This window comes from Echeneis naucrates, chromosome 16, assembly GCF_900963305.1.
Source record: "Echeneis naucrates chromosome 16, fEcheNa1.1, whole genome shotgun sequence".
Classification (NCBI taxonomy): domain Eukaryota; kingdom Metazoa; phylum Chordata; class Actinopteri; order Carangiformes; family Echeneidae; genus Echeneis; species Echeneis naucrates.
The window spans coordinates 8,577,232-8,604,491 of record NC_042526.1 but is presented as its reverse complement, the minus strand read 5'-3'; the positions used below and the strand labels follow the sequence as shown (position 1 = coordinate 8,604,491).

General features: G+C 41.6%; 2 protein-coding genes and 1 long non-coding RNA gene across 4 annotated transcripts in view; 2 read left to right on the top strand and 1 right to left on the bottom strand.

The window, feature by feature from the left end:
- Nucleotides 1-694: 694 nt before the first annotated feature.
- Nucleotides 695-26,256, bottom strand: LOC115056596 (uncharacterized). Its single transcript, XR_003841806.1, has 3 exons — nucleotides 26,194-26,256; nucleotides 19,904-20,116; nucleotides 695-1,271 (listed from the first exon to the last, which is right to left on the bottom strand). It is a non-coding gene; the product is annotated as an uncharacterized LOC115056596 (long non-coding RNA).
- Nucleotides 4,035-6,686, top strand: fjx1 (four-jointed box kinase 1). The gene has a single exon (XM_029523151.1). The coding sequence runs from the start codon at nucleotides 4,412-4,414 to the stop codon at nucleotides 5,693-5,695; it is 1,284 nt and encodes a 427-aa protein (XP_029379011.1). The 5' UTR covers nucleotides 4,035-4,411; the 3' UTR covers nucleotides 5,696-6,686.
- Nucleotides 26,257-26,323: 67 nt separating the features above from the next.
- The window catches only part of trim44 (tripartite motif containing 44), a 40,214-nt gene continuing 39,277 nt past the window's right edge, over nucleotides 26,324-27,260 (top strand). For both annotated transcript variants that reach the window (XM_029522468.1, XM_029522469.1), the window contains exon 1: nucleotides 26,324-26,544. The gene's annotated coding sequence lies outside the window, so the exon portion shown is untranslated. The remainder of the gene's footprint in view (nucleotides 26,545-27,260) is intronic.

Genomic DNA, 27,260 nt, shown 5'->3' with positions numbered 1-27,260 from the left:
GTGGAAAAAGGGCAGCGGTTTGGTGGCTCTGCGCCATGTTCAGGTCCTAGCAGTCTAGCACAGCTCTCCTTGTAGCAACAGCTTCGTTTCTAATTCTGCATCAGCTGCCTGTTTCTTCCTGCTGCCTCTGAGACCTCGCTTTCTGTCTAGATAAAGCCAGCGGGCCTTTTACAAAAATGCATCACCCAAGAAATTCTGTGGTTGAGAATGAATGAGGTGAGATACCTCACATTCAACGCAAGCTGCAACTGCCTGCTAATGGAAGCCAACAAACTAGTGTGCTGACTATAAAGCCCATTTCAGGCAATTTATGCCCTTTTCCTAAGAGTTAGTGGTGAGATAAGTGTTGACAAGATTGTGTCACTCTCACTAGTAGTTAAAAGAAATACCTTGTCTGTGTCTGGAGTATTTATTGAAATGGCATATCCACAACTTCACGGGAGCCAAATTCTTGTATGTGTCTGTGAAGAGGAGTGCATGCTGGGTTTGCTGAGCAGATGGCAAAATCCCCAGTTCCTGTTATTCAAGACAGGTATTGAAAGTTCAGTGTGCATACATTCTCACCTTCAGAATAGTAAATTAACCCGCCATACTTATGTCCTATAATCTGCCCCACTAATTTCTAGAAAAATACACACAAACATAGACGTGTCCACAGAGCACATCTTCATTAACAGATATCTTTATTACCCATATAAACCAGGGGACTATGAATTCTTCCCAATGGATCTCCCCAGCACTGTCCCTGAGTTCCGCCGCATGAGTAATTGTCAGGCCCTGTGAAATAATCGTAGCTTTCAACACTAATGGAAGCCCTGCGCATTCATTATTCAGTCCAGGAAACAGAGTGCTGCAAAGTGTCAGGAGACCTATGAGTTATTGCTCAGCGTGCATTAACCTTAGACTACAAGGGATGTGACAGAAGCCCCTGCACTTTCTCCTCCACTGTCCCTCTCCCTTAATGTCCACCTCTGAATCCATCAGTCCATCTGCACAGGCAGACAGGCACCATGCAGGGAACCCAAGATTGTATCACAGCTGCAGCGTGGTCAGACGGTTGGCGATGGGTGTACTGTGTCGCTGCGGACAGAATGACAGACGGTCTGGGCTCTCTTGTGTCACTGCAGCGCTTGACCACGGACAGCCATGACTGGTGGAGGAAAGCTTTCTGTGTTACAGCCCTCCCGGGACTGCTGTGGGATTTATGAGAAGAACCCAGGGAGGAATGCAGCAGCAAAGAGGTTGGGGGTGGGTTTCAGAGGTTGGCTGACCTGCAGATAACACATGGCAAGAAACAGATAGGTTTGATATGTGAACATGCCCACACTTGTGCTTAAAGAAAGGGACACCATCAGCCGAGCTGCCACAGACTAAGCAGTTACTCCACGCACCTAAAAAGCACCCCACAGCAGAGAGAATTTCAGCAATGCACTTAAGCCTTCTTCATTTCCCATGTCTAGACGCTGCAAGACTTAAATCTTACTGTTACTTGGCTTTAAAGTGAAAGTGAAACCACGACACAAGGGTGAAACTGATTGAAGACACTGAAGACAAAACAAAACTGCCCAATAACATGATCGTAAAAACAAAATCTTTCTTTTGAAAACTGTCTACACTTGCTTGTAGAATCAAACTTGTACTCTCTGCGTTTCAGGGATACAGACACAGTGTGCGACTTGCCATAGTTAATTTGTTTTAAACAGCTTTAAGGAAACACTCCACCTCCACAAGGACCCCCTCTTTTGTCTGCTGTGTTAGAAAAACATGTTCAGCCATACACCACTACACAAACAATTTCAGGAGATTTTTGAAGGACTTGTAAAATGCTTCTCCACTCAAGCACAACTTGGAGATTTCTCGTTCCGTCTGTACTGACACCACTGTCAATCTGCATTTCAGAATCAACAAAGGGGCTGGGAATTGAACAAATTATTCTGCTGATGGCAAAAAATAGGAAAGCTCCAATCTGACAAAGCAGAAGTGAAGGCTACATGAGCATTATGACCACATCAGAATAATTTCACCTGCTTGTCTACAAGAAGTCATCCTTTGTCTGTTTCTGCATGATATCAGATAAACTAGTGTGGATGGGTTTTGTGCAGTCCTCTCTGCGAGCCATAACACAACATGAATATCAACACAGAGATGACAGTTTGTGAGCTCCAGAGAACTCCAGAAAGAATATGCCTGTGGACCTATAGGTCACTGCGTGTAATTGAGTATTCTTGCTTGTGACAGTCTTTTCGACGCAGACAATTTAGCATGCCACTATGTTGCACAAAAAAAATTATCCAATTAATTTGATTAGGAAGCAAAGGTTCAAGATACAGACTGCGAAAACACGAGTCGAATGGTAAAGAGTGTGAAGGGATGCTAATGAGGAATAATTTAATGAGAGAGATGTGTATAAAGGAGTTTGTGTGAAAGCATGTTACATTTGGTTTAACAAAAGGCTTGGACAAGAATGAAAGAAGCAGGAGTTGACTTTATTGTGCCCCAGGTGTTGGTGAGAGAATGATCAAATACTTAGCAGCCGAAACTGAACCAAGTGTCGTCTTTATGAATTAGAAACAGCTCCTAGCTTCCAGGGGGGGCTGGTGATGGTCACACACATGCACTGAAATAATAAATATTCATCGGCAAGACTGTAAGTGGATCAATCTCATTTAAAGCTGACACGCCCTGTGGTGTTAAACTATGAAGACAAATGCAGAAAAAAAAAAGAAAAGAAACATGAGCTATTTAATACTGGAACAAGGCATTTCGATCATGTTTCTTATAAGTGAGTAAACAGTCTGCTGCTGCTATGGTGACATGGCTGTAAACTCTATATAAAGAGGGTAAATGGGTCTTGTGAGTTATTTAGTTTCATGTAAAGGATATTTCAGAATAAACAGTATATATAATAATTAACTCAAATTGTTATTCCTACATATAAGGTAACCTATAGCCCCACTGTACATCATTTTAAAAGTCTTAAAATAATCTTTTGACCTTGCAGAAAAATATTTTGTTGTATGGGAGCAACAGCCAAATCGTGAATAGTGCAGTCCCCTTTTTTTGTCACTCTGACTCACACACACACACATTAGAATAATAGATTTGTAGTATCTCACATCTGGGTGATTAAATGTGTTGGATGAAATAAAGTCATTCTATAGTCTTAGTTTTACTTGAATGAGAATGAAACCTATTGCTCCCTCAGCTTACCTCCCACAGGGCTTAATGGAGCTCTTACCACTTTGTGCTTGTTATATGAAGCTTTTGGCTTTTAGTCCTGTCATCATCTGAGCAACACATGACCACTTTGGACAGATGTCAGGTGACTGACTTGGCCAGGGACATCATTCCCACTATCTGGAATAAATGGTGCCATTGTCTGTATGTTTGAAATAATAACTGTGTTCTATAATTGGGAATAGAAATATGGCCGTATGGCCATTCAATGTTGATATGACCAACCCCAAACTGCCTCAAATGTTAAGCTCAGCGCTTTAATTCACCGCTGATACTTTCATTTGGCGTCCAGCTTGCCGGAGTCAAAAGAAAAAAAAATGTACGGATTGCTTTCTGTGGTACATAATGGCCTTGTTGTTTTCATTAGCTGAAGATAATAAAGGTGGAAATTATTATCGCAAAAGCTGATCAAACTGAGTTCAGACATGGTCACCTCCCACTAACCTCTATTAACAGGATATTTTGCATTGTACTGAGACACTAAGCGGGCTTGGCAAATAATTTGTTTAAAATTGTGACATTATTATTTCCAAAGGAGCTCTGCCTACGGTATCAATTATCATAATGGCTGTCTCTTCCAATACAACAAGCAATCCTCAAACATCACCCAACATATCTCTCTCACACAAACACACACACACACAAATACTAACGCGGTGCGATGCACTTGCTCCGCTCCTCTCTGAACCCCCCTTCCCACGATCCGCCCACCATCTCGGCACTGGAGTCACGTGTCTCACCGCCTAGTGTCTCTCAGCGCACCGACTGTGGCGCAAATCAAACTCACCCAGCGGACGGCGGAGACGGAGACGGAGGATGAGCCGCGGCGGGGTGTTATCGGACAGAAAGCCCAGACGACGCCAGCGGGCTGCAGTGGAGGAGGCTCGGTAGAGGAATAACACGGCGGTGTGATATGCTCTGTCTTTTTCCTGCGGAGGGAGGGGGGGGGGTATGACAAGACATCTGAACAGGACGGGAGATGAGACCCACGCTGTTCCGGAGCCCCTCTTCATCCTGTGATCTCAAACGGTGCTGGGCTTCGGGGGTGGGGGTTGGCGGGGGGACTGCTCCCGGCCGCTTCAGCTCAACAGTGGATTAAACACATTTGGGTCTCTCCTTCTCTGATATTAACCTGCGGGGAGCTCCGCGGCTCTCCCGGGAGAAAGTCTTCAGCATGAGGGCTGCTTCGGCAAACTTGTTCGCCCTGCTCTTCCTGTGCGCCCTTGCGAGTGTCTTCTACGTCTGGAGCGCACTGGAGAGCCGCTTGGAGCGACACAAACGCGGGTTCTTGGTCCCGGGCGGAGGGTCCTTTCATCAGGGTCTCCCAGCGGACCTCTCCGCCAAAACTTTCCGGGCTCTGCTCGCTGTCCCGGCGGCACGAAGACCGCACATCGGGGGCAGACGCGACGCTCACAACCTCACCCATCAGTCCGTCTCTGCAGGAAGTCTGCATTACCATCAGAATGGGGGAAGCGAGAGGTCAGCGCGGCGGGAGGGCCCGGTCAAGTCCGCCTCCCCGCTGGAAGATGGGATATTCTGGAGCGAATGGCTGGAAGATCTCCTCCCCGCGGGCTTCACCAAGGAGTATGCCCGGGACTGGCGAGAGAGAGCCAGGGCGTACCGGATAGTGAAGCTGGAGCCCGGCTGCGGCAGGATATCCAACCAGCTCGCCACTTTTGCAGACGGGAGCAAAGCGTGTGTGCGCTACGGGATAAACGCGGACCAGGTGCAGGGAGAAACTTTGACTTATTACCTCGCCAGTTTGCTCGGCATCACGAACCTGCCTCCTTTAGTGCTGTCACAGGTGAACCGCGACAGCGAACAATGGGCGGCTGTGAGTTCGCGGGTGGATGGGTTACAGTGGAGCGATCGGGCCGTGGTCTCCCTCACCGAGTGGGTCTCCAACCTGACCGGGGTGGTCACACCTGCGCCGCTCAGGCAGGAGAGCAGCGGGCTGCATCCTGTGCTGGCAGAGCTGCGGAACAAGACGACGGCGGAGCTGCTGGAGCTGATGCAGTGGAGCGACCTGATCATGTTCGACTACCTGACGGCAAACTTCGACAGGCTCGTCAGCAATTTGTTCAGCCTGCAGTGGGACTCGCGCGTCATGGAGAGGGACACCAACAACCTCCTCCAGACGCCCCGCGGTGACCTTGTGTTCGTCGACAACGAGGCCGGACTCGTGCACGGCTTTCGGGTCCTGAACATGTGGGAGAAATATCACAGCACGGTGCTGAGCTCCGTGTGCGTGTTCAGGAAAAGGACCACGCAGCGTGTGATGGAGCTCCACCGGCGCCGGGACTCCAGGAAGCGGCTGCTGGAGCTCTACAGGGACAGCGAGCCTTTGTCTGTGGAATTAGGGTTCCTCTCTGAAGAGCACGCCGGTGTCCTTCAGGAAAGGATAGACAGATTATACAAACACATTTTCCATTGCAAAGGCAAGTACAGCCAGCTGTGAATGCTCAGCGCGCACTGCTGATGGATTTGCTGTCTGCACAGTTTAATGAGCTCTGCAAACGCGGTTGCAAACCTGTGCCATACCGATGCGCATCCCACCGAACTGTCTTCAACATCCAGCTGAACTACCTCTTGTGAATAGAATGTGTTGTCTACTTTATGCAGAAGTACGTTTGACACGTTTATAAACTCCCTGCACATGTTTTCACGGTATGCCTCACAAAGAGGGCCATTCTTGGCCGAGGTCACCTGAATAGGAATCAATGTAATGAGTAGGCCATATTTGTGACTAGGGTGTGATGATGCAGCCCTTCGTGTGTGTTTGGGTTTTTGCCTTGTGTTCAGTGATCCTAGTGACAAACTCCTAAGCCTTAATGTAAACCAACTCTTTAATACTGTATTTCTTTTGACATCTGGCTCGCTTTTATAGAGGACTGCTTGCACAGTACATTGTCATAGCAGCACCTGCACTCCTGTAATTGTGTTTGCATTGCATATTCGGCCTTAAAATCACAGGTGTATCATGTCCACTGTACATGTTGTAAGTATGTTGTAAATATTGCTCTGTTTTGGATATTTGATGCTCCACTAATTTAATGTGCATTGTAACATTCCAAAAATACTTTTTGATAAATACACTGTAATATAATTTAACTGTTGTCAGACTGTGTTTTATCTTTGTGGTCATTTAACTGTCTTATTAGCATGTATCAAAGATTAGTCCATGTATGGAGCACTAGGACTTTCCAAGCTCTGTACTTGCCCATTACAGTGCTCTCATTGTGCTAAAGAAATATCTTGCTCTGGCACACTGTTCCCCGGCAGCCATTCTGTCAGCCAGAGGCATGATACAACAAGAATCTGTATTCCCCATTACAATCTCACACAAAATGATGAACTAAAGGAGACAGCTGACATAATTTGACATTCTCTGATATTACTTCTTCCTAGTTATACTAACACTTCCTATTTTTTAGGCACAAAAAAAAAAATAAATAAAAAAAAATACATGAGCATTTGTGACACCTTTCAGTATATTCCATTAAACTATCCCACCATCCAGCCTCAGTCTGTGGAGAAGTAAGGAAAGTCCCTGCATTGCCTGGTGCACACAGTAGATAAGAGCTGTGATCTCAGAAACAAGACCAGCTTACATCTATTTCGAGGTTGAATTAGTATTTGTGACAGGTAAGAGGAAGGACAGATGTATGTTTGGAGGCCACTTGTATTTCTTTGCCTTTTACTGCTTTTTTAAACATCTGTTTTTAATTGTACCCCTTTGGAGGCACCCTTTTCTTATTAGTTCCGTTGTAGGACCAGCTCTGGGTCTCCCTTCTGTTTGTAGATTTATAAGTACATCAGAAAGAAAGTCAATGGTCAAAGTTTTTGAGGTCTAATTCTTTCCAGTATTTGATTTTCCTTCAGCTCACCTGGTTTCTTTTACAGTTTGTTTTTATTTATTAAATTTTTTTTGATACATGGCCACTTCCAGGGCACACCACAATGGTTTGTACAATGTGTACCTTGTGTATCTTGTACAACTCAAGTTGTACTTGCACTTCATTTAATGGATTGCAGCATTTGTGTCAGTGATTTGTGCTTTCCTTTGCTAGGTCACCACATAGGCGGATGAGCAGCAGACGCTGAAGCAGGTGTAAGTGGAGGCTTTTTGCCTACTGCAGCTCTAATAGGAACTTGGGGATCAATATGTGCACTGGCTGTAGTATAGGGAAAAGCAGGTCATGTTAATGTGCTCGTTGGGTTGCTGGGTGTGGGGTTAGTATATGAACATGTGGCTTTTCATGGGGGTTTGCAAGGACTGCACTTGCAGCTGGACATCGTGCTCTAAGCATGTCTGTTAATGCCAAACACTGCGAGAGATTTACGACTGACTACAGACACCGGGGATTAAGCACAATGCTAAAGTGAGGTCTACATGTCTAAACCAGACTCCCAACCCTTACTCCTTTTCTGCCTTGCACAATCCCCCTCCTTGTGTAATTCACCGATATCTCATTCTTCCTGTCGAGTATCTGTCTCCAATGTTAACATCACCGTCAACTTCATTTGTTCGCTAAATGGAAAATGAAAGTTTAATTTTCTTAATGAGTTTTTTTTCTGTGGATTTCTTTGCACAAGAAAGCAATTTTTAACCAAGGATGATGCCAGCTGTAATCACACTAATTGTGGATATCAAAGAGGTTGCTGAATCACCCTTTTAAGTGTTTGCACATGTTCCTCCCTCACTCTTGGCTGGATAATTTCAAATCAGCTCACAAATTCCTTCAAGCCTCCACCCCTATTTTTTTTTCCACCCAGAGGCAACCAAATCTTCATACCAGTGTCTTTGTAACACGTGCTAATGAGTGCAACTTGCCCTAGCTTGTGAATTCAGTGAAGTAGGTCGTTATGCAGTATATGGCAGTTAGTTATGGCCTCACACAAACCAATGCTCTGTGGTTCCTTCCATATGTGTTCATTTTATGTGTTGGTAGACTGAATCAAGGGCTCACAGTCATACAGCTGGGAGCCACAGCAGGCCTCAACACATACCTCAGGTGCTCAAACTGATCTTCTTTGTGCACATTGCAAACATTCCAGAGGAGCTAAGGGAGGCTCATCTCCATGGACACATTGCAGGCAAGTGTAAGGAGTCCCAGCTGTGTACATAAATGTTCGTCAAAGTTGGCCATGTTCCCATCTCATGAATTTAAAAAATGAATCTATTCCAGATGATCTAAAGCTTATATTAAGAGAAGGCTGCTCTTGTTGATGAAAGGCTTTAAAGGGTTAACATTAGCTAACTATAGCTTCCTTGATGAGCATTAAGGGAAAAATAAACATCACGTCTATGCTTATTCGATCAGAACAAAGACACAGGCAAGAGTTGGTTGGCTTACCTTCGTTTAGAAACTAAGAAAGCCAGCTGGTTCTGTCCACTGGAAAAAAAGTCTGTCTAATTCACAAATTTTGCTTATTTTTTTTAATCCACACAAACACTAAAGTATAAACATGACATTCTTGTGCATGAGCCTGACTAAATCTTGGCTTGAGTAACTTCTCAGTCTTTGCTGGTTGACTAGCAACCTTACGGCAACTTCAAGACTTCAGGAAGTGACTGTGACAAGCGACCCAACAAAGAAATAGTTCAGCACGCAAACAATGTAAAACTGCTTGTTGTATAGTGATTATTTTATTCAAGTATTAAATATGCCATTACATGTTAATTACTGACCTTAAGTTTTTTTTTTTTTCCCCCAGGTTGAATTTTTTTTTTCTTTTTTCAGTATTTATGCTAAGACTGCAAGCCTTGTGCTGTAACCTTTGCAAACAGCATTCAATTTTGATGTCTAACTACTCCTCTGACACTAAACTTATTAAATGGAACAGGATTGTCAAAATTTTATTTACACTGTGAAACCAAGATGAGTGGAGTAATTGCATCAAAAAATTTAGGACCATTCAAAATATAAAAAAAGCAAAGCCTTCATTCAGAAAAAATAAATTAAATTGGCTGTTTTTCCAGACATCAGGTGATGGACTGACATCAACTGTCCCTTTCCCAGGGGACCTGCCATGTGTGAGTGGACGGACATAACCAGCATTCTTTCATGGCTACACAGGGCAGGGAACTTCCTGCGCATGACTGAATGATTTCATTATGAAACACAGCACACACTGGGTGAGTGGGGGGGGGGGAGTCACTTAGTCACAGCTGAGTGGATATGGGCCATGAAGGGAAAACTGGGGGGCCAGGGCAACAACTGGAAGGGCTTTGGCTGTAGAAGGAGCTTGACATACAGGCTGTAGTGTGCCTGGAGAGCTGGCATAAAGCCTGGCTTTGTCTAAACTGGGGTGGTAAGAACAGGGTCAGGGCCTCTGGGCTTTTTCTCAAGACAAAGCAGAAGGTAATGAGTAACAGAGGCAGACGGGGGGGGGGGTTTAAACATACTTGCACTAACAAGTAGAGAAGAAAGGTGTTAACTACAGTGACCTCCATTGTTTTCATCTCAGCATGTGTATTTCCAAATTAATTTAAGTTAAATTTAAAGTGTTGTTGGTGACATCTTTAGCTATTTGCTTTGGAGTACCCAGTAGATATGTAACAAGTCTATACACACCTGGATACAGCACAAGGGATACCCAGCTCCGTTAATCACTGCCAAATGGATTTGCTTTTTAAATCAGCTGCGATACCGCACAAGTGTTTGATAAATGAGAGTGAATTAAGATGTAGAAAGTGAAGAAAAGATGAAATATAAAAAAAATAAATAAAATAGAAGGTGGACTGCTTTGATGTGTGATGTGTGGGTGTGAGACAGCACGAGACTTTGACGGGCAAAGCCTTCAGCCAACAAAATTGCATCCTTGAATGTGAACATTTTTTTTGCAGGCCTCTGCCACAGTATATCAAACAGAAGAAAACAGATTACTACATCTGTCCAGCTATTGTCTTTGCGCTCAGAGCTGCCACACTTGCAGATTATGGAAGTGGTTTCATCCTCCTTGTCCTTTCTCATCAAAATAGTCTTTCACTGTGCTAGTTTATCATTCTTCAGGACAGCCAGTGAGTCAGATCTCTCATGTTGTTTATGTTGACAGAAATGTATTGGAGAATACAGACATGCATTGTTTTCATATTCATCATTATAACATGTCATGATATTATTAGATATGCAGCAATTATATAGTCTACAGTACGTTTACAAATAGACATAGCAATCTGCATATAATCCATTATATTTTTTTGAAACAAGAAATGTTTAACCTCAGTTTGGATTCCCTCTATTTTCCCTTAATACGATTTGCTTCATGCCAGTCATTGCACACATAAAAATAAATCCTGATTAGTTTCCGCATTTAATTCCATCCTATTTGTTATGCTTCGTCCCTCAAGATCTGTCTCCAAAATGTCAGACCATAGCCTGCAGAAAGTCATAAGCCACATTTGATTTCATGAAAAACATTTGCATTTTGAGGCATAAACACAATAGGCCTACAGCCATATTTTATAATATAAATAAATTAATTAATACAAACTGGGGGTATAATGTCTGTGTAATGATGACCACACACTAACAGTACATTTAGATGGAAGAAATGCCTCAGTTGTACATCAAAAGCACTACATCAAATGTTACTAAAAGAGCTAAATTCAGGGTGTACTTTATTCCACCACCATAGCATGTCTTGAAATCCTCTTTTGTTTATTTAATCTAGGATTACTCAAGCATGACATTAGCTGCCTACTAAGGACCTTGTTGTCTTCAAGTATTTTGCCTTGCTTCTCCCCTCCTTACTTCATCTGAAATGTTACACAGCATTTGATTGACATGCTCGATGGATTTTGTAATTCCTCTGGGTGGTGCCTGTTGATTCATCAGTACAGTCAGGGGACCTGTTTCAAGTACATGCAGTTTCACTCATTTGCATTTGGGTTCATCTCTATGTAAATGTGAATTAGTATGCTTATGGAAATGGCTGCCCCCCCCCCCCCCCCTCCATTCTCTTGCTGGAAAGAATCACTAATAACAGTCGCTGGGAGATAATCTATCATTTTGCTGTTGAATGCGTTCTTTCTCATGGTCACCTGCACCTAGCTGACATTGTGGCTGTAATTAAGATATTTCTATGCAAATATCACGAGAGGTGATTATGAATCAGTCCCTATGCCATTGATTAGTCCAAATTAGCTGGTCGGACATATGGTTGTCGACCTAACAAGGATGAGAAAATAACTTTTCTAATTCTAAAAAGGTATATGCAAATGCGGCACTGCTGAGTGCACTACTGGAAAACTTTTTGGATAGGCTAGGATAGGGTTTTATTGTCATTGTATCAAAATACAGTGAAATTTTGTTTGGTGGAATCCCTTGAGATAACAGCAAATAATAAATATTAAATAAATTAAAAATATAAAAGCAGCAAAAAACAGTCAAGAAAACACATCAGTTATTGCACAGAACCCTGTATTGTACTGAGGTAGGTGAAGAAATGTGTGTGTGTGTCTGCGTGTGCTATAATTTCTGCAGTGTATGCCTGCAGAGTGGACTTTTATAAAACTGTATGTATTTTAATAATTACATTCTAAATAATTTTTTAAACCCTACTCCTACTCACTAGCATAAACATCTGTTAATTCCTCTCATAGTTGCTGGAAGGGCTAAGTTTGGTGAAGTTTTTTGCTTTGGCTTGTGTTTTGACCGCGTCACAAGAGCTTCGTCCTCTCCATGCTTGGAGTGCAGAAAGAATCAATACAAAGAAGGGCAAGAGGACGTGTGATACTGGTGATGACAAAATACCTACAACCTGCTGAAACAGCACATTCCATCCTGCTGGCTGACCACTTTCTTTCTGAATGTTAGTGTTGGCCGGAGGCTGTACCCTGTCAGAGACCCACGTGTGGTTACTCGCAGTAGTCTTTTAGAATTATAGCACCCAATAGCTGTGCTCCTGCTCAGTAATTTGGTCATTTCTATGTAAATTGCACTGTGTTCGACCATAGTTGGCTGTTGTACCACACAAATGCTCTGGCTCGCCTTAATGTTCCATTATGGCATACTGTTACACTGAAATGATTAAAGCTAAGTATGAGAAAATGTCATGACGGTCATTCAGTAGATAAGTCAAAAGGAGCACAGACAGAAGAGAAAGGCACTCAGGCATGCAGTGACAAAGACGGGCCGAAGAGGCAGCCAGTTATTTTGGGTTGCATCCAGGTGTTGGCGTTTCTCCTAAGAGAGGGAAAGAGCTAAGAGCTCAGCAGAGACAAATATTAGGGCGTTTAAAGCTGACTCTGCAGAATCATAGTCATATGAATGAGATGGTGCTTTCTTGAGGGTGATACAGTATAGCTAATATAGAATAAGATACAGATGAATGGGCCAAATTTGACACAATTATATACATATAACCTACTGCGGCCTGGGTGATTTCATGGCTATTCTACTCCAAGATTTTAAAAACTTGGACCCGAGTGCAAATCTTGGCAGTAATCTGAGCTCTCAGAGACACTATTATCCTATCTGTCCTTGACAAAAGTATCACTTGGTGGCATTGTTACATTGAATTATCCAAAGAAAATTGGTTTTCTGTGTGCCTGGACTTGCTGTTACATCACAGTAAGTGTTGTCCCATGACTTTGCTCTAATTTGCTTGTCGAAGATGATGAGGGGAGTTATGAAGTGCGATAACATCTATTCAAGAATATATGACAGAATTTTAGAGGTAAAATGTAAAAAAAAAAGAAAAAAGGAGCAACTGCATTTGGGTCACATAGAGTTTAAGAGCTGATTGTGACGAAAGCAACTTCCATTTTAACATGCCTTGTGGAGTTTCTGACCACTAACAGCACAATGAAGCAATCTTTTACGACAATGAAATTTCAGGTATTCTCCAGTGTCCCACTGATCAACAGTGAATATAGGAATCTGGCACATTTAAATTGGGGGGGGGGGGGGGGGGGGGTCGTTATTTATCAGCAATACCAAAGCAATAAAAAGAGCAATAAAAAAAAAAGACATTTCATAGATAGAAGATAGACATAGATCATTTTAATTATGTGGTATTATCTACACTTTAAAGACATTCCTTTCCTTTCACATCTGTAACTTGACTCATCTCATATAACAAGTTTGATACTTCCAGGTCTCCCACACAAGCAGTCACAGCAATTATACTGTCCTCTGATATGACTGCAGGGTGAAGATTAGTCTAGCAGTTCATGACACCCTTGCTTTGCCTGAACCAAAAAGAAACAATATAGGGCGTAGCAGTTCACTTCCTCCTGTGTTAAGAGGCAATTCAGGCAGCATAGCTATGTCTTTTAACCTGATACTTAAGTGAATCATGCAACCTTTGGCAATAAAGCTGAAATGCTGAATGTAAGACGGTCCCATATCCTCTCACAAAAAGAGCGACTGACAGACAAAACAGGTTGATGGGAATTCTTGGAGCCATATCATTCTGTGAATCTGCAAGGTTGAAGACGACAAAACAAAGATGCTGTGATATAGTGATGCAGCTCCTGTCCTTGAGTCTGTATTTTTTCCCTCCCTTTCTCCCTCATGCTTTTGGCCTTAATTCCTCCCCATTCTTCCACGCTCTACTTTTTCACATCTATTTGGCCTGTGCAAATATTGCCATTGCAAGATTTGCAGGCATTGATTGATTGCAGGAGCAAGCAAATCATCTGGGCTAGTTACAAAGACATCTTCAAGAAAATCAATGCTACTGAAAGAGTAACTAAATCTTTTTTAGGTTCCGTAACGCCTTGTAACGTACCACCTTCTACCACTGGGGGAATATCTAGAGTTTTTTCATTTTTTTTTCCTCTTCGATTTTTTAACCACCTCATTTGCTCAATATCATTTATCCTTAAAGAGAAAAGATGGGGTTTATTGGACACTTGAGCTTTGAAATATATCACTGAGACCAGCTACTGTATATGAGTCCATTTAATGGTAAAAATTTATTGCCTCCTATCAGGTAATGGAAAGATATAAATATCTGCTGCGAGATGCACTAAGACAGAAAACAGACATCTCTAGCAAGGACAAAGAGAGAGCAACAAAGTGATTTATTTATTTCTGTGTTCAGTTAGGTGGCCTTCATGCTCCCCCTCCATTGCCTGTCATTAGAAAATAACAGGAAACTATATAGATAAATCACATTCATGGTTTCATTCTAGACTGTTGAAACACACACACACACACTGAATTAATTAGTTACTCAAAAGGAAATTATTAGATGGCAATTTTTATAATTCACTACATAATTTTACCAGTCAGCAATTATCCAACTGCAGCTTAACAACTGTAACTATGGGCACAGCTGGCAAAATTTATCCAGTTTTGAGTGCACAACGCATTATGAGAATGGCGACTTTTTTTTCCATTGGTTCTTTGCATTTTACATTAAAAAAAAGTATGTTGAGTATTGAATGGGATTTTGGAAAATTAACACACATTTGCTGGATGAAGACCTGATAATAGCACAGAGACTGTACATCTACACAACATATTGCAGGAGACCCAAAGAGAACCAGGGACACACACCTGGTGCACAGATGCAAATAAACCTCTGCTCTCACTGGCAGACAAACAAATGGAGGGCAATGTTGTGACTAGGCTAGTGACAGGCAGATGGGTGACTTTGATAGTGCAGGCCTAAAGAATGCCAGCTTGCTGTGCAGGAACAACAGAGTCAGGCAAAGCCACGACCCCAGCCATGTTCTGTTTTTATAACCCTCAGCCATTTCCAAAACACCCGCCCTCTGCCATTCTCACAAACCCTTTCTATCTGAAGTTGCTGCAGAACATGCAAGCCTGTGTTACGTACTCATATTCCCATCTCGTAAAATAAATGTGTTTGTGAGGGTGTGTGCGTGCCATCAGTAGGTTTGTATTCCATGCTTCTTCCATGATTCAAACGTGAGTTATTCACACCTAAGATAGTTGACCACACAAACTAATCCATCAGCCCTCTTGGCTGCCAACATGCTACTCTTCATGGGTATTAGGATGTTTGAACTCCCCCTCTTCTTTTCCTGTGCCGCCCCCTCACCCTCCCAGGTGTTCCCATAAGTCACCAGGCCTCAAAACCCACGCACGCATTCCTAAACTTCAGAGGCCCATCGGCAGATGAGAGCGTAGATTTATGGCTTGCTGATGGACAGTGGAAGGGGGGAGCAGAGCGTGAGAAGGTGAGGGGGTCCATTTCAAAGAGGAGGAAGCGCTTGTTGTTGTTCTTTCCTGCTTTCACTAGTGCACACATGTACAGCTTGCTCTTCCCTCTGTGCCTCTGACAGATGGAATGCTCAGTCACTGGTTTTCATAGTTAGCTATCATTTAATGTGTTTAATGTATTCATGACTAGATATAGCTGCCTTCTTTGAAATAGTCTCCCTCATTCTTACAAATTGACAGACGTGGAAAACTATTGTAGAAGTGATTTTACCTTTCATCTTTTATAACATCAAAGGTGACCCTTTAAAGATTGTCTCCAGCATTTTCCTGACGCACCCAGATAAAATATACCTCTTGGTCCTAAATGCAACCTCCTTCTGTGCTATTAATATTATTTGTGTTGCATTTGCAGCACCATAGGTCATAGACAACTGTACAACTTTATATGCATCTATGTGTGTTTGTACATGCATGAGTTTTTATTTAGGTGTGTAACCAAACCCTCCATCCTCAAGCAGCTTGTGTTACACTGCAGGGGCTGCAGTATGTGAGGTTAATGGATGTGTGGAATGGTATTATTTCTTTGAGCCGGATGTGTAATGAACCCTGGTTTGCTTCTGTAACATTTGGGCTGATTGATTATAAACAAGGGTCATTTAACATGCAGGGGTGCTGCCTCTTAACAATGCGGCGCAGCTTTACAGATGAGATCACACGAAAACACCTTGCCTATGCCTACAGGATGCTGCTTATTAAATTAAAACTGTGAGCATTATCAAGCTTCCCATCAGCCTACAAGAGAGTAATAACCGAGGATGAAAAAAAGGCATGTGATGATTCATATTCAATTTTAACATCTTCATAGTTAACTGCCAAAAGTTCACTCATCACTTTTATGGAAGAGAGAATATACAGAACAATCCTTCTTTTTTTCTCTCTCATTTAGTCTTCTCATCCTGTCCACCTTCCTTTACTGTCTGAACTCTCACTAAGATTTCCCTCTTTTAATCTTCCCAACTTTATTTCTGGTTAAAAGGATAATGTGGGTTATCAGATGTGTGAGGTTGTTATTCTTAATCAGTGTATACCTACAGTTGTTCAGATTGGAGAATATAGCAATTAAAGGCAAAGGACAAGTATGCAATGAGGATGCAATGAAAAAAATCAAAACAAAGCACAGTCATGAACTTATATTTGGTTTTCCCAGTGGCTAAGGTTTCTGTTGACCTTGTGCATAGAAATAGGGCACTCAGTTTTGTTGTCCCTGCTCAAGTCTTTTCTCCTAAATTTACTGCAGGTTACAAACAGACTAAGGGCATTACACAACCCTACTACAAATAACCAGAACTACCACTTTAAGGTGGAAAGCTGATGTAACTTGTCATTGGTATTCACAGTTACCAGGGCAATCCAAAAGGCTCCAGTCCTTCTGCTACTTTATCAGACCCCTGCTTGTTCCCTCTCCCTTCTCTCCAACTTGCCAACTTAAATCAGCCAAACCTTTTTGAAAAGCAACCTGAATCTTTATCTTACGAAATCTTCAGAAATTCCAGCATTAATGGGAGATATAACTTCTTTATACATTCACACTCTGCAGAAAAGTTCAATCAAGAAATGCATTAAATCTAACCCATAATAATGAAGACATGTTTTCTCAGAAAGCCACACGCTAAGACTCTTTTCTCTCAGTCTGAATCTGTGACAAAACTGTAGTGAGGTATGGTTTTGGTCAAGGGTATAAAACAATTTTTGAGTGTTCCCAAGAGCTCAGCAGTAAATGTAAAATGGACGTTTTTGAACCAGCAGGACTCTTTCTGGAGCTGGCCAAATAGAGAGAGGTCCTTGGTAGTGCGTGTGAATTGAGACTGAGGCAATGTTTCACCTTTCAACACTACAGTGACCCCAAGCATACAGCCAAGACCATAGTGGAGTGGTTTCAAGACAAATAATCGACAGTCCCTGAGTGGCCAAAATGGACTTATGAATATTTGCAATAGCTGTAATTGCTTCCAAAATGTAAAAAAAAATAAATAAAATAAAATAGAGAAATAATGGCCTGAAAACCTTTGGTTTTAGTTTTTCCCTGTCAAAAATGTTATTCTAAATTGACTTCATCCATTAAAATTTAATCCACAACATAATGAAGTATGCAAAATATGTCTGGATACTTTCTCAAGCGACCATATATATTCCCTTCACATTTTGAATCGGTGTGTGCCCTCGTAGTTTTCCATTTCTACTCTTTGTTGGAAGCCTCTCTAACCTGCTTCATTTCAGTCACTGCAGAAGAGCTTCTGAAAAGGCTTCAGACTAGATGTTTGTGTGTGTGTGTGTGTGTGTCTGTGTGCGTGCGTGCGTGGTGAGCGTTGTGCTGGCCCTGAAGTGACACAGTGTGGGTATAAATAGAGCAGGCCCACAGATCACTGTGCCAGACAGAATGTGGCATCTGCTGTGCTGGGAGTGCAAAGTGTTTGAGAGCCTCTAAACACCTCTCCATTCCTCTTCCCTCCACCCTCGCTTGTCTTTCTTTCTCCTCTTTGTTCCCGTCTGTTGATTTTCTTCCCTTCTTTTTCTTCCCCTCTTTACCTTTGTCATCTTTCTTTTTCCCCCTCCTCCTCATCCATTTTTCTCCCTCTGTCCCTTTCCTCCAATCTCTCCCTTGCTCTTTGTTTTTTTACTTTTGCCCTGCCCCCTTCTCACAAACTGCCACACATCTGCTGCCATGTGTTGAGTGTTGTGGAGCAGTCCCATTTTCAATTTAGGCTATAAGATCCTATTTCTAAACACACAGAGGGGACCAGGGAGTGGGGGGGTGGATGGTGGCATGATGGAAACAGTGGAAGTGGGGAAAAAGGATAGATAGTTGGCCCTGCAGTGGTTCACATCAAAGCTCTGATTTTTATATTTTCCATGCTTCAAAAATTCCTCGGCTGGAATGCTACACATGTTCCACGTAAAAACAATTTAATCCCATAGGATTATGTGGTGTACTTGCAAGGCAATTTTCAGCGGGACGGGCACTTTTGTGAGCATGGGAGATAAAAGCAAAGTCATTGTGACTCTCTGCAGGTTATTTCCCACTCAGAGCCGATTAATAATCCTTGTGATTTCGAAATTGATTTCCCTGCTCTCAGTAAAACTGTTACACAGAGAAGGTAACCCCTGTGCCCTGACTCAATCACATGTTGCTACATACTGTAGCGTATCATGCCGAGATGCATATCCAAACACCATGCTTCATTTGCTCTTGACACCCAAAGTCTCGCAAAGCAGAAACGCTCTACACAAAAGAATGAGTTCCTCCTAGCATCATTGTATGCACTGTATTCATTCATTTTGCAGTGTTTTATTTATTTCCCAGAAGCGCTCCACTTAATCTCATAATCTGCTTTTACAGTGACTAGTGTTGTATTCCCTCCAAGACAGGGAACAGACAGATTGCACAGTGCATACTTGCCGTGCGCGCACACACACACACAAAAAGTCCCAGGGTCAGCCAAATTAATAAGAAGCTTACTCGTCATTAGATTTCCATTTTTAAAATGATTCATCTGTTCTTTTTACTCCCCACCCTTTTTGCCTTTCATACTACATCATTCTCCTTAGCTGTCTCCACATTCAGTGACAGGTAGTCTTCCACATTTGTTTGCTGAGTCAGCACTATGTTCATCTTCTGGCAGTACTATAATTGTTTTAGGAGTTGATGTTGGACACTGGCAGCAGGAGACTTGCAGTAAAGGAAAATGAGGGAGAAGGAGGGGCTGCCTTCAGGAAGATAGGGGACTGTCCAACCGTCAGCCAGCAAAAAGCAGCGGGTAAACGTTTCATCCTTTTGTTTGCTTGCAGACAGTTTTCTCGCCTATGGAGATGAAATTCAATCTTCATCCTTTCACTCAAATTTTTCTCTCGCCTCCACAGTTCCCCGCCCTTTTAAGAAAAATATATTCTCCGCTTCTATCTTCCCTCTTTCTAATTTGTCTTTCCCTTGTCTCTTTTCTTCTTCTTTCCCAGCACTCTGTCAGTCACACCAGCAATGTACATACACAAAAGACTCTTTTCCATTTTGCAGGCCTCTGGCACTGCTGTTTGAGTGAACATTGTGCGATTCTTTTTCGCCTTTAAATCTGTAATTACCTCAGCAATTGAACCGAATGCCGTTGCACTTCCTCATCTTACCCCTTCCTCCAATTTCCGCTTTGACAAGGAAAGAAATAAGGTTCATTTTTCCACCTTTTGACTGACAGGTGCGGTGTTACCTTGAGACGAATGCTAAGCTCTTATTGGAGGACACAAGTAAAACTTAGGTCAGCTTCAACTTGAAAACATAATTTGCTTTCAGTTGGCAGGTCTCTTGTTTTTTCTGTTTGACTTCTGTTTGAGAAGTCTATGGCAAACACTTTACTCATCCCCAGAATGCTAAATTGTGAAAGTGCTTAGTTTGGCTTGCAGTTTTTCCTTCAACTATTCAAATGTGTCTCTTTCTTTTTCCCACATGCTCTGTCTGTCTCACAATAGACACTCACCTTAGAGAACACCTTTGAGTTGTCTCTCTTTCAGAGGTTTGTAAGCTGAGTCCCAGGCAAACATCCATGAGCCACAGAGGACACCATCCAGGGACTGGGAGGCTTCAAAGTCTTTTGGCATCGAGAACTTTCCAGGGCCGCAACAGTGCCAGATTCCATATGTCAGGGGGCACAGAAGAGCATTGTGACCCAGCGCCCACATTTAGAGGCCTGCTGAAAGAAACCACAGAGCAAAACACTGAATGTCATTGTTATATAGTGCCAATGATCTGCTCTGTCTCCTTGGCTATGACGTCATTTAAATTACAAGTCCAGCTGGGGCCTGAGCATGGTATGTGAGAGTCTACCATGACTGTTCCTGTATGTAATGTGGTAATTTCACAATTTTTTATTTGCTGCCATAGTTACACACATCTATATGTATTTTTTTGTGGGGGGGGGGGGGTGATCTTAACATGTGTTCTCTACTCTGCCAAGTGTGACTCAGCAGTAAGTACACACTTGTTTGCCATTGATGAAGTGGAGATGTGACAAGAAAGATAAGCATAACGGGTATAAAGCCAAGCCATAACGACCTTAGCCAAACTCCCCATTGTGTCAAATTATATCCAACGGATCCTAACCAGATTACAGCAGAGAACCTACACTGAACCTGAGACCAAAAAAAATAAATAAATCAAGAAATATTCGACAATTTATTTAAGAACATTCCAACAAGAAGGAAGGAAGGAATTCTCTTATAATGTTTCCATAACACAAAGTAAATATAAAACATGACAATGTAAAGGCTTCTATTTTCATACAAGGACATTGCACTGTGTGCAGCTTTGCACTAATAAAGAAACATTTACTGAGGTGTAAAAGGCCCTAACCCTAACCTCTGAGAAATGGAATTTGGTTTCCAAACAAAATTGGCAATTGGCAACTGGCAATCCAGAAGCACACCAAATCTTTGGTGTCTTGTTTAACAATATTGTATGCATGTTTTGCCTGCTCAAATTATGCACACGTGCTTGATGCTATCTTTGTGACAGCTGGTGGAGGCCAGATCACATCTTTATAAATAGAGAACTGTTAACCATTGAGGTTTCATGCCAGAAAAAAAATACATCTCCTGCCTGTACTGTGGATGATTTGTGCAACCAAATATTAATATCTGGACTTGCTATTTATACCTCTAACCTCCTGAAAATATTATATGCAGTTATTAAAGTTCATATTGAGATCATCTTTTCAACCCTAACCCTAACCTTTCAGATTCTGCTTATTCTCACATATTTACTAAGCCCTGATAATAGTAAAACAAAAAACATAGTGAATTCAGCACTGACGCTTTTCCTTTTCTTTCCTTTTTCTGGGAACATGCAGTATTGATTTATTCATTCATTAAGTCTTGCTCTTGAATTTTGTACCATGCACCATTCCAATCGCATAAAACAAAAATCAATAAATTAGTCATTTGGATAAAAGGAGAGGAGAAAAAGGTGCAGCTATCCTTCATTGTCTTGTCCATTCAACCTCCCAACAGCTGATGAGTTATGAGTTTAAAACAAATAAAAATCAGTACTCCATCCATACTGCCTAAAAATTCCCTTACATGTGTGGCCAATGACTGAAGGAGTATTGAGGCATGGCACATTTCAAATAGCTTTAGGAAGAAAATCTGAATTATAATTGCATCCACATGCGCAGTGAGAATTCAAAGTTGCCATATAAGCTGAGCTGTTTGATTCCAGTGTTATTACTGCCGCCCCTTGACACTGTTTTTGCAGTTCTGAGCAGAAGTGGACTATGAGCCCCAGCAGGAAACTGCTGGTTGCACATCACTGCACTACAACTAGTAGCGTAAGACCATGAGCATGTTCACAGAGTCTGTGTAAGAAGCTGGTAAGAGCAGTGGTTGGATCAAACAATGGTATGAAAGGGAACATATGCCAAAGCAGCGATGGTGCTTGACTAGTTAACTACGTTATTTTTCAAGAGATAAAAAAATATATATTTATAAAGCGTTTAATAGAAAAATGTACCATTTTCTGTTCTTTAGTTGTCTCTGTTGTTTCATTGTGAACACACAATAAGCCAAATACTCATAACCTAACAGTTTGGTTTGGTTAACCAAAACCCTAACTACTCACTCTGGTAACATAGCCTGAGGTAGAACCTGGGCTTATAAAAACAGACGAAAGGCAGTGCTCTCAAGGGATTATTGATTAGATGACGTATTGATGGAAGGCTGCAGCCTCGAAACTGGCTATTGATTCTCCGTTTCTAAGGAATAGAGGACAGGCCATAAAGAGATTTTGTAACTCTTAATAGGCTCCAAGAGGTTAAGAGAAGATTGTGACTAATGTAGCACCATTATCTGCAAAGGCCTGTATTGCTCTGAATGTCTGAATTTTAGTAATGCATGCACAAACACACACAGTTTCACCCCTATAGGGAGATTTCACTACATTAATACTCTAACCCATGACCCATAATACCAAGAAAGCAAGTACGAGAATCCTATTTCCTATCGTAAAACAATGGTAGAAGTATTTCTTTATTCTTGAGGGAGCACACAAAATATGCTTTTCTTCTACTCAATGACAGGGACAAGAAGACAATAGACAGAGAGAAAGGAGACAAGGCAGATGAAAAGAGATTTGTCTCTATGCTTTTGTAGCACACCGAAACCTGCTGGTGCTTTGCATGATATATGCCGATCAATGGAAAATTGAGAAATTAATGGCCATATACTGCTATGGCAGATTTTAGAGGTTCAGGTTAGATTGAAAGAAAGAAGTTGATTTAATGTCTGGAAAAAACCCCGTCAGGTGCAAAAGAGCTTTTTGAATTGTTATACTGAAATTATAGAGAAGAAATGTGTACAAATAAATGGCCTAAGCAACTGGCATGTGTGTTTCATAATTATCCTTATGACCTGTAATTGCTAGACAATGAGCATTTCTTATGAACAGGGTTAACTTGAATCTGTTATTTTCTCTAATTAAGTAATATGAGACCCCTTTTTTAATCATTGCAAGCAGACTAAACATTGGCATCAGCTTCGAGAAAATCCAATACCACTAACTACAGCCTCCAAAATTATCATTATGTTGAAGTGTGACTTCTCTAAAGCCAATGAATCTACAACAAAACAAGATAACCTTTTTGAGGATTTTTTTTTTTTTTTTTTGCACTAGACTTGCATTCCATTTAATCAGCTTTAGCTAATGCCATGGTTAAATAAGTGTACTCTGACATTAGACAAGACAGCAGATACTACTACAGTTACTACTACATAATGATAGCAACATGCTTTTGAGTAGATCTCTTTGGAAAAATGAAGCTCTTAATCTGTTTCCTTTACTTCTGACATAGTCTGCTATTATAGTTGTCTCACCTGCATTTTACTCCTTCCTGCCTCTGATCAATCTTGACAGCTGTCCTTACCCTAACTTGCCCTATAAACAAGCATAGACGCACAGACAACAAAAGCCGGAGAGATTGAAAACAAATGAGATGAGATGAGAGATGAGAGATGAGAGTGTGCTAAAACAAAGGCCTATCTCACAAAGCAGGATTGATAATTTAGCAGGATAACTGTAAACCTCAAATGTATCTTTTCACTTCGGTCCTTGTTGTTCTAGATCAAGTTTGAAGCCATAAACGTTTTATTCAGCAAGGTTTAGCTTTCTGACTATGAGACGGGCTTCAGGGATCTACAAATAACCTCACAAAACAGCATATTGATTCTGTTTTATGTTGCACAGTTATGACAAGATGACAACTGAGAGATTTGTTGAAAAGTCACGAGCACCCAAGAATGATCCAGGAGGCAAATTGGGAGCTGGGAGGGAGAATAAAATATCAACAGATAAAAGGGGAGATGGAGAGGGAGAGATGCTAACTCACTACGACTACTGCTCCTGACAGACAAATGCTGCTGCACTACAGGCCATTTTATCTTGAGACCAACAACTGACCTAATGCCAATGAAACAATGTAAAATCTGAGGCATTAGGTAAGTGTTATCATTCTGTTGTGCTCATCTGCCAAAGCTCCTTGCTTCAATCTTGGCTGGCATTTCTGATAGCTTGATGTTCTTTGTGTTGCCAGCTTCCACGTACAGGATTTTCTAAGATGTAGAAACACAATTTGGGTGAACAAATTTAGCTCCTATTGCTTGTCACATTTTGTTTCCTACAATCCCTGGGCAGAGAAGGAATAATTCCTATCAGTAGCCAAATATTGGATTTATATTGAGTGCTTATTCTAATGAATTGTAAGTCAATGAGCCTTTTAATTGTTTTCAGTATTATGCAGAGTGCAAGATGTTGCTGCTGCTTGCTGCTGTGCTAAATACTGTGAAAGATTTTTGTTTTTTTTTTTAATGTCAGGTGACTATTTAACTTTACATTGGCTGTGAAATGCGGTTCAATAGCAATGTTTGGATGTGATCTTGCTGTGACGTGTGTGGTGAAATAGTTTGTGCTCTCATTTCCAATTGCAAGTCTAACCAGAATGAAACATCTGTTACGATTAAATGCCCTCTGGAAACCCAGTTTCTGTTTGAATCCTTACATCAGTATGACATAAGCAAGTCTCATGCCAAGGCTAATTTGATTTTGCAGATGAAATATTTTCATTGGGCTGTCCTTTTTGCTTATGGTCTTGAAATAAATATCCTTCACAGGCAATGTTTCTGTTAGGATAATCTACTTTAACACTGTAAAAAAGGCAAACACAGCATCATCATCCACATGAAGAGAATGTTGGAGGCTTATTTGGAATGTGGTTTATGATTATATATGGTGCAACATTCAAACATGAGTAACAGTCCACCACTATTTGCCAAATGCTGCTTGTGTGAAGCCCAGATCAATTGCCTCTTTACACCTCTCCACAGAAAACAGCTTGTCTTTCCTCATCTCTCTCTCTCACCAGACCTCTAATCCTCCTCCATTGTCTCTCAGTGCTGGTTTATGGAGGTTAAGGATGTGAACAGAAGGGGAAAGCTGTCTGTATAATTAGAAACTCCACATTGACAGCACTGTTTAAATTCTAAATTTGCTTGCTTTTCGAATTCATTGCAGTCATTTTTTATTAATTCTGTGAAAAAGCTCACTGGGAAAACTGGTTTTCATGTGTGACATTATCGTGTATTGCTTTTGTTCATGATGCCTGATCCCATATGGAAGCCACAAGAGTTTCCTCTCATTCCCAGGCCTTAGATATTGCCTTTGTGATTTACTGTAAACAACCTATGCACTGTTGATTACATTTGAATCACAGCAATAAATCACAGTTGTAAGGTAGAAGAGAAATTTAGACGTTTTTTACTTTTGGAAGCAGTTTCAAAACAGACTGGGGAGCAAATAATTAGTCCCATTGGACCACTGAATATTGGCCATGCTTCAGATGTAATATTTTAACAAATGTTTCTTACAAAAAATATTTTCCAAGCTTGGCACCATGGTTGTTCAAGCTATGATAATAGATGTGCTGTAATAATATATAAAAATAAAACATCAAAATGTAAACTGGTTATCAACAGGGCCAGAAAATACACTAACTCTCATCAACCTTTCACCAGCAATTATTGAAAAGTTTATTTTAATTCTTTTTACAGTAACAACTTCCCTTTGTTTCCTTTAAATTCCATGATTACTAAGATAGTTTGAATGAGAAGAACAATCCATAATGATTTTTGTCTCCAGTTTGAGACAATGACAAGTAGATAAATCAATCTGGAAAAAAAAAAAAAAAAAAACTAAAATACAAGAAGAGGAAGTTAAAATTTCAGCAAGTAATTAAACATTGTTGAGAGAAAGTTGTTTTTTTTTCCCCCAAACAATGTTATTAAAGAGCCAGATTTATTTATTTCAGTTAACTCAACGTGGCTTATCATCAATGCCAAGTTGAAAATAATTTCAGACATTAACTGTCCTGATTTTGTGTGTTTTTTTAATATATATATTTAGGCATTTCCTTGGCAATAGTATTTCCACAGTATTAAAATGCTCTTGAGCAGGTTTGGTTGACATTAATCGTTTTCAATAGTTTGCTAAGCTAATTGCTAAGCTAACGTTAGCTGTTGAGGGACAGCGCTAGCCAAAAGTCCACCCAGCCTCTTGGTTATCCTGAAGGGTTAAACCTTCATATCATTTACACAAGTTGGGCTACAAACCCAAACGTGGCGCTGCAGTTATATTTTCGCTCACATCTCCGATTTGGTGAGGCTTGCTCTTGACATGCTTGTTATTAACTTTCAAAGTGTGAAAAGGTGTGTGCTGACTGTACCGTACCTGTCTCCACCGTGTGGGCTGTGCTTGTTAACCGAGCCTCCTCTCTCCAACTTCTGTATCTCTGCCGATCTCTGACAGGAGTCGACAAGCAGGAAGTGGTGAAAAAAAAAAAAAAACGACAGCAGCTGACGAAAATACGGAACTGAAGGCTGTCGGATCGGAGCTAGAGCCCTCTCCTCTGCTGTTAAGTCAAAGCTGATCAGAGACGACAGCACAAATAACTGAAGTGAAAGCACGGCGGCTGTGCTAAGGAAGCTAGCCGTCAAGCTAACACCTCCACTGACTCTGCATTATCTCAAAACAAGCCCCAGACAGGAGCAAAAACAAAGCAGCAGAGGAAGACACAGACGAGTAAGTACACACTGCTAAGCCCCACAGGGTGAAGGAAAATGTCTGTGTGCTTGAGCAAAGGTGTCAAGTCAGGGGGAGAGATATAGCACAGGGTGGTGAAAAACAGGGGGGGGGGTTTCTCTGCATTACAGCACTTTATCTGGCGGTTGTTTATGTCAGCAGTGGGAAAAGTACACAAAGCGGAGTTCAGCAGAGAAAGGCTCCTCTGAGAAAGGAAACACAAAAAGAGATTTCTTCATCTGTGTGTTTGTCTCTCTCTGTGCGTGCGTGTGCAACGCGAGCTCTATTCTTTCCTCATTGTGGCAGAGGGGACTGAATGGGTGAGGCTGAAAGAGGGGGAGAGCAAATCAGAAGAAAGCCTGAAAAGGTCAGGGCCTGACGACATACAGGGGGAGCTGAGGGAAACACGGTGTGTGTTTGTTCGGCCATGCCGAAAGGTTCAGGCGTACATACACGCACGCCTCCTTTTTCCTGAGTCAGTAAACACAGCAAGTGTTTGCACACTCAGTGACTGCTGATAGGGTCTTCTTGTTTATTGCCCTTGCAGAATGATTTGGGTCACTTATGTGATAATCTTCTGCTGCACGTTGTTTCCTGTGGACTTTGGCTCCCTCCATGCATCATCTGTTGTAGGAATATTGTATCAGGTGGAATTAGTCCTAAGGATCTTGGACATCCCCCTGTGCAAATATGAGAGCTGTTCACCAAAGGTCACA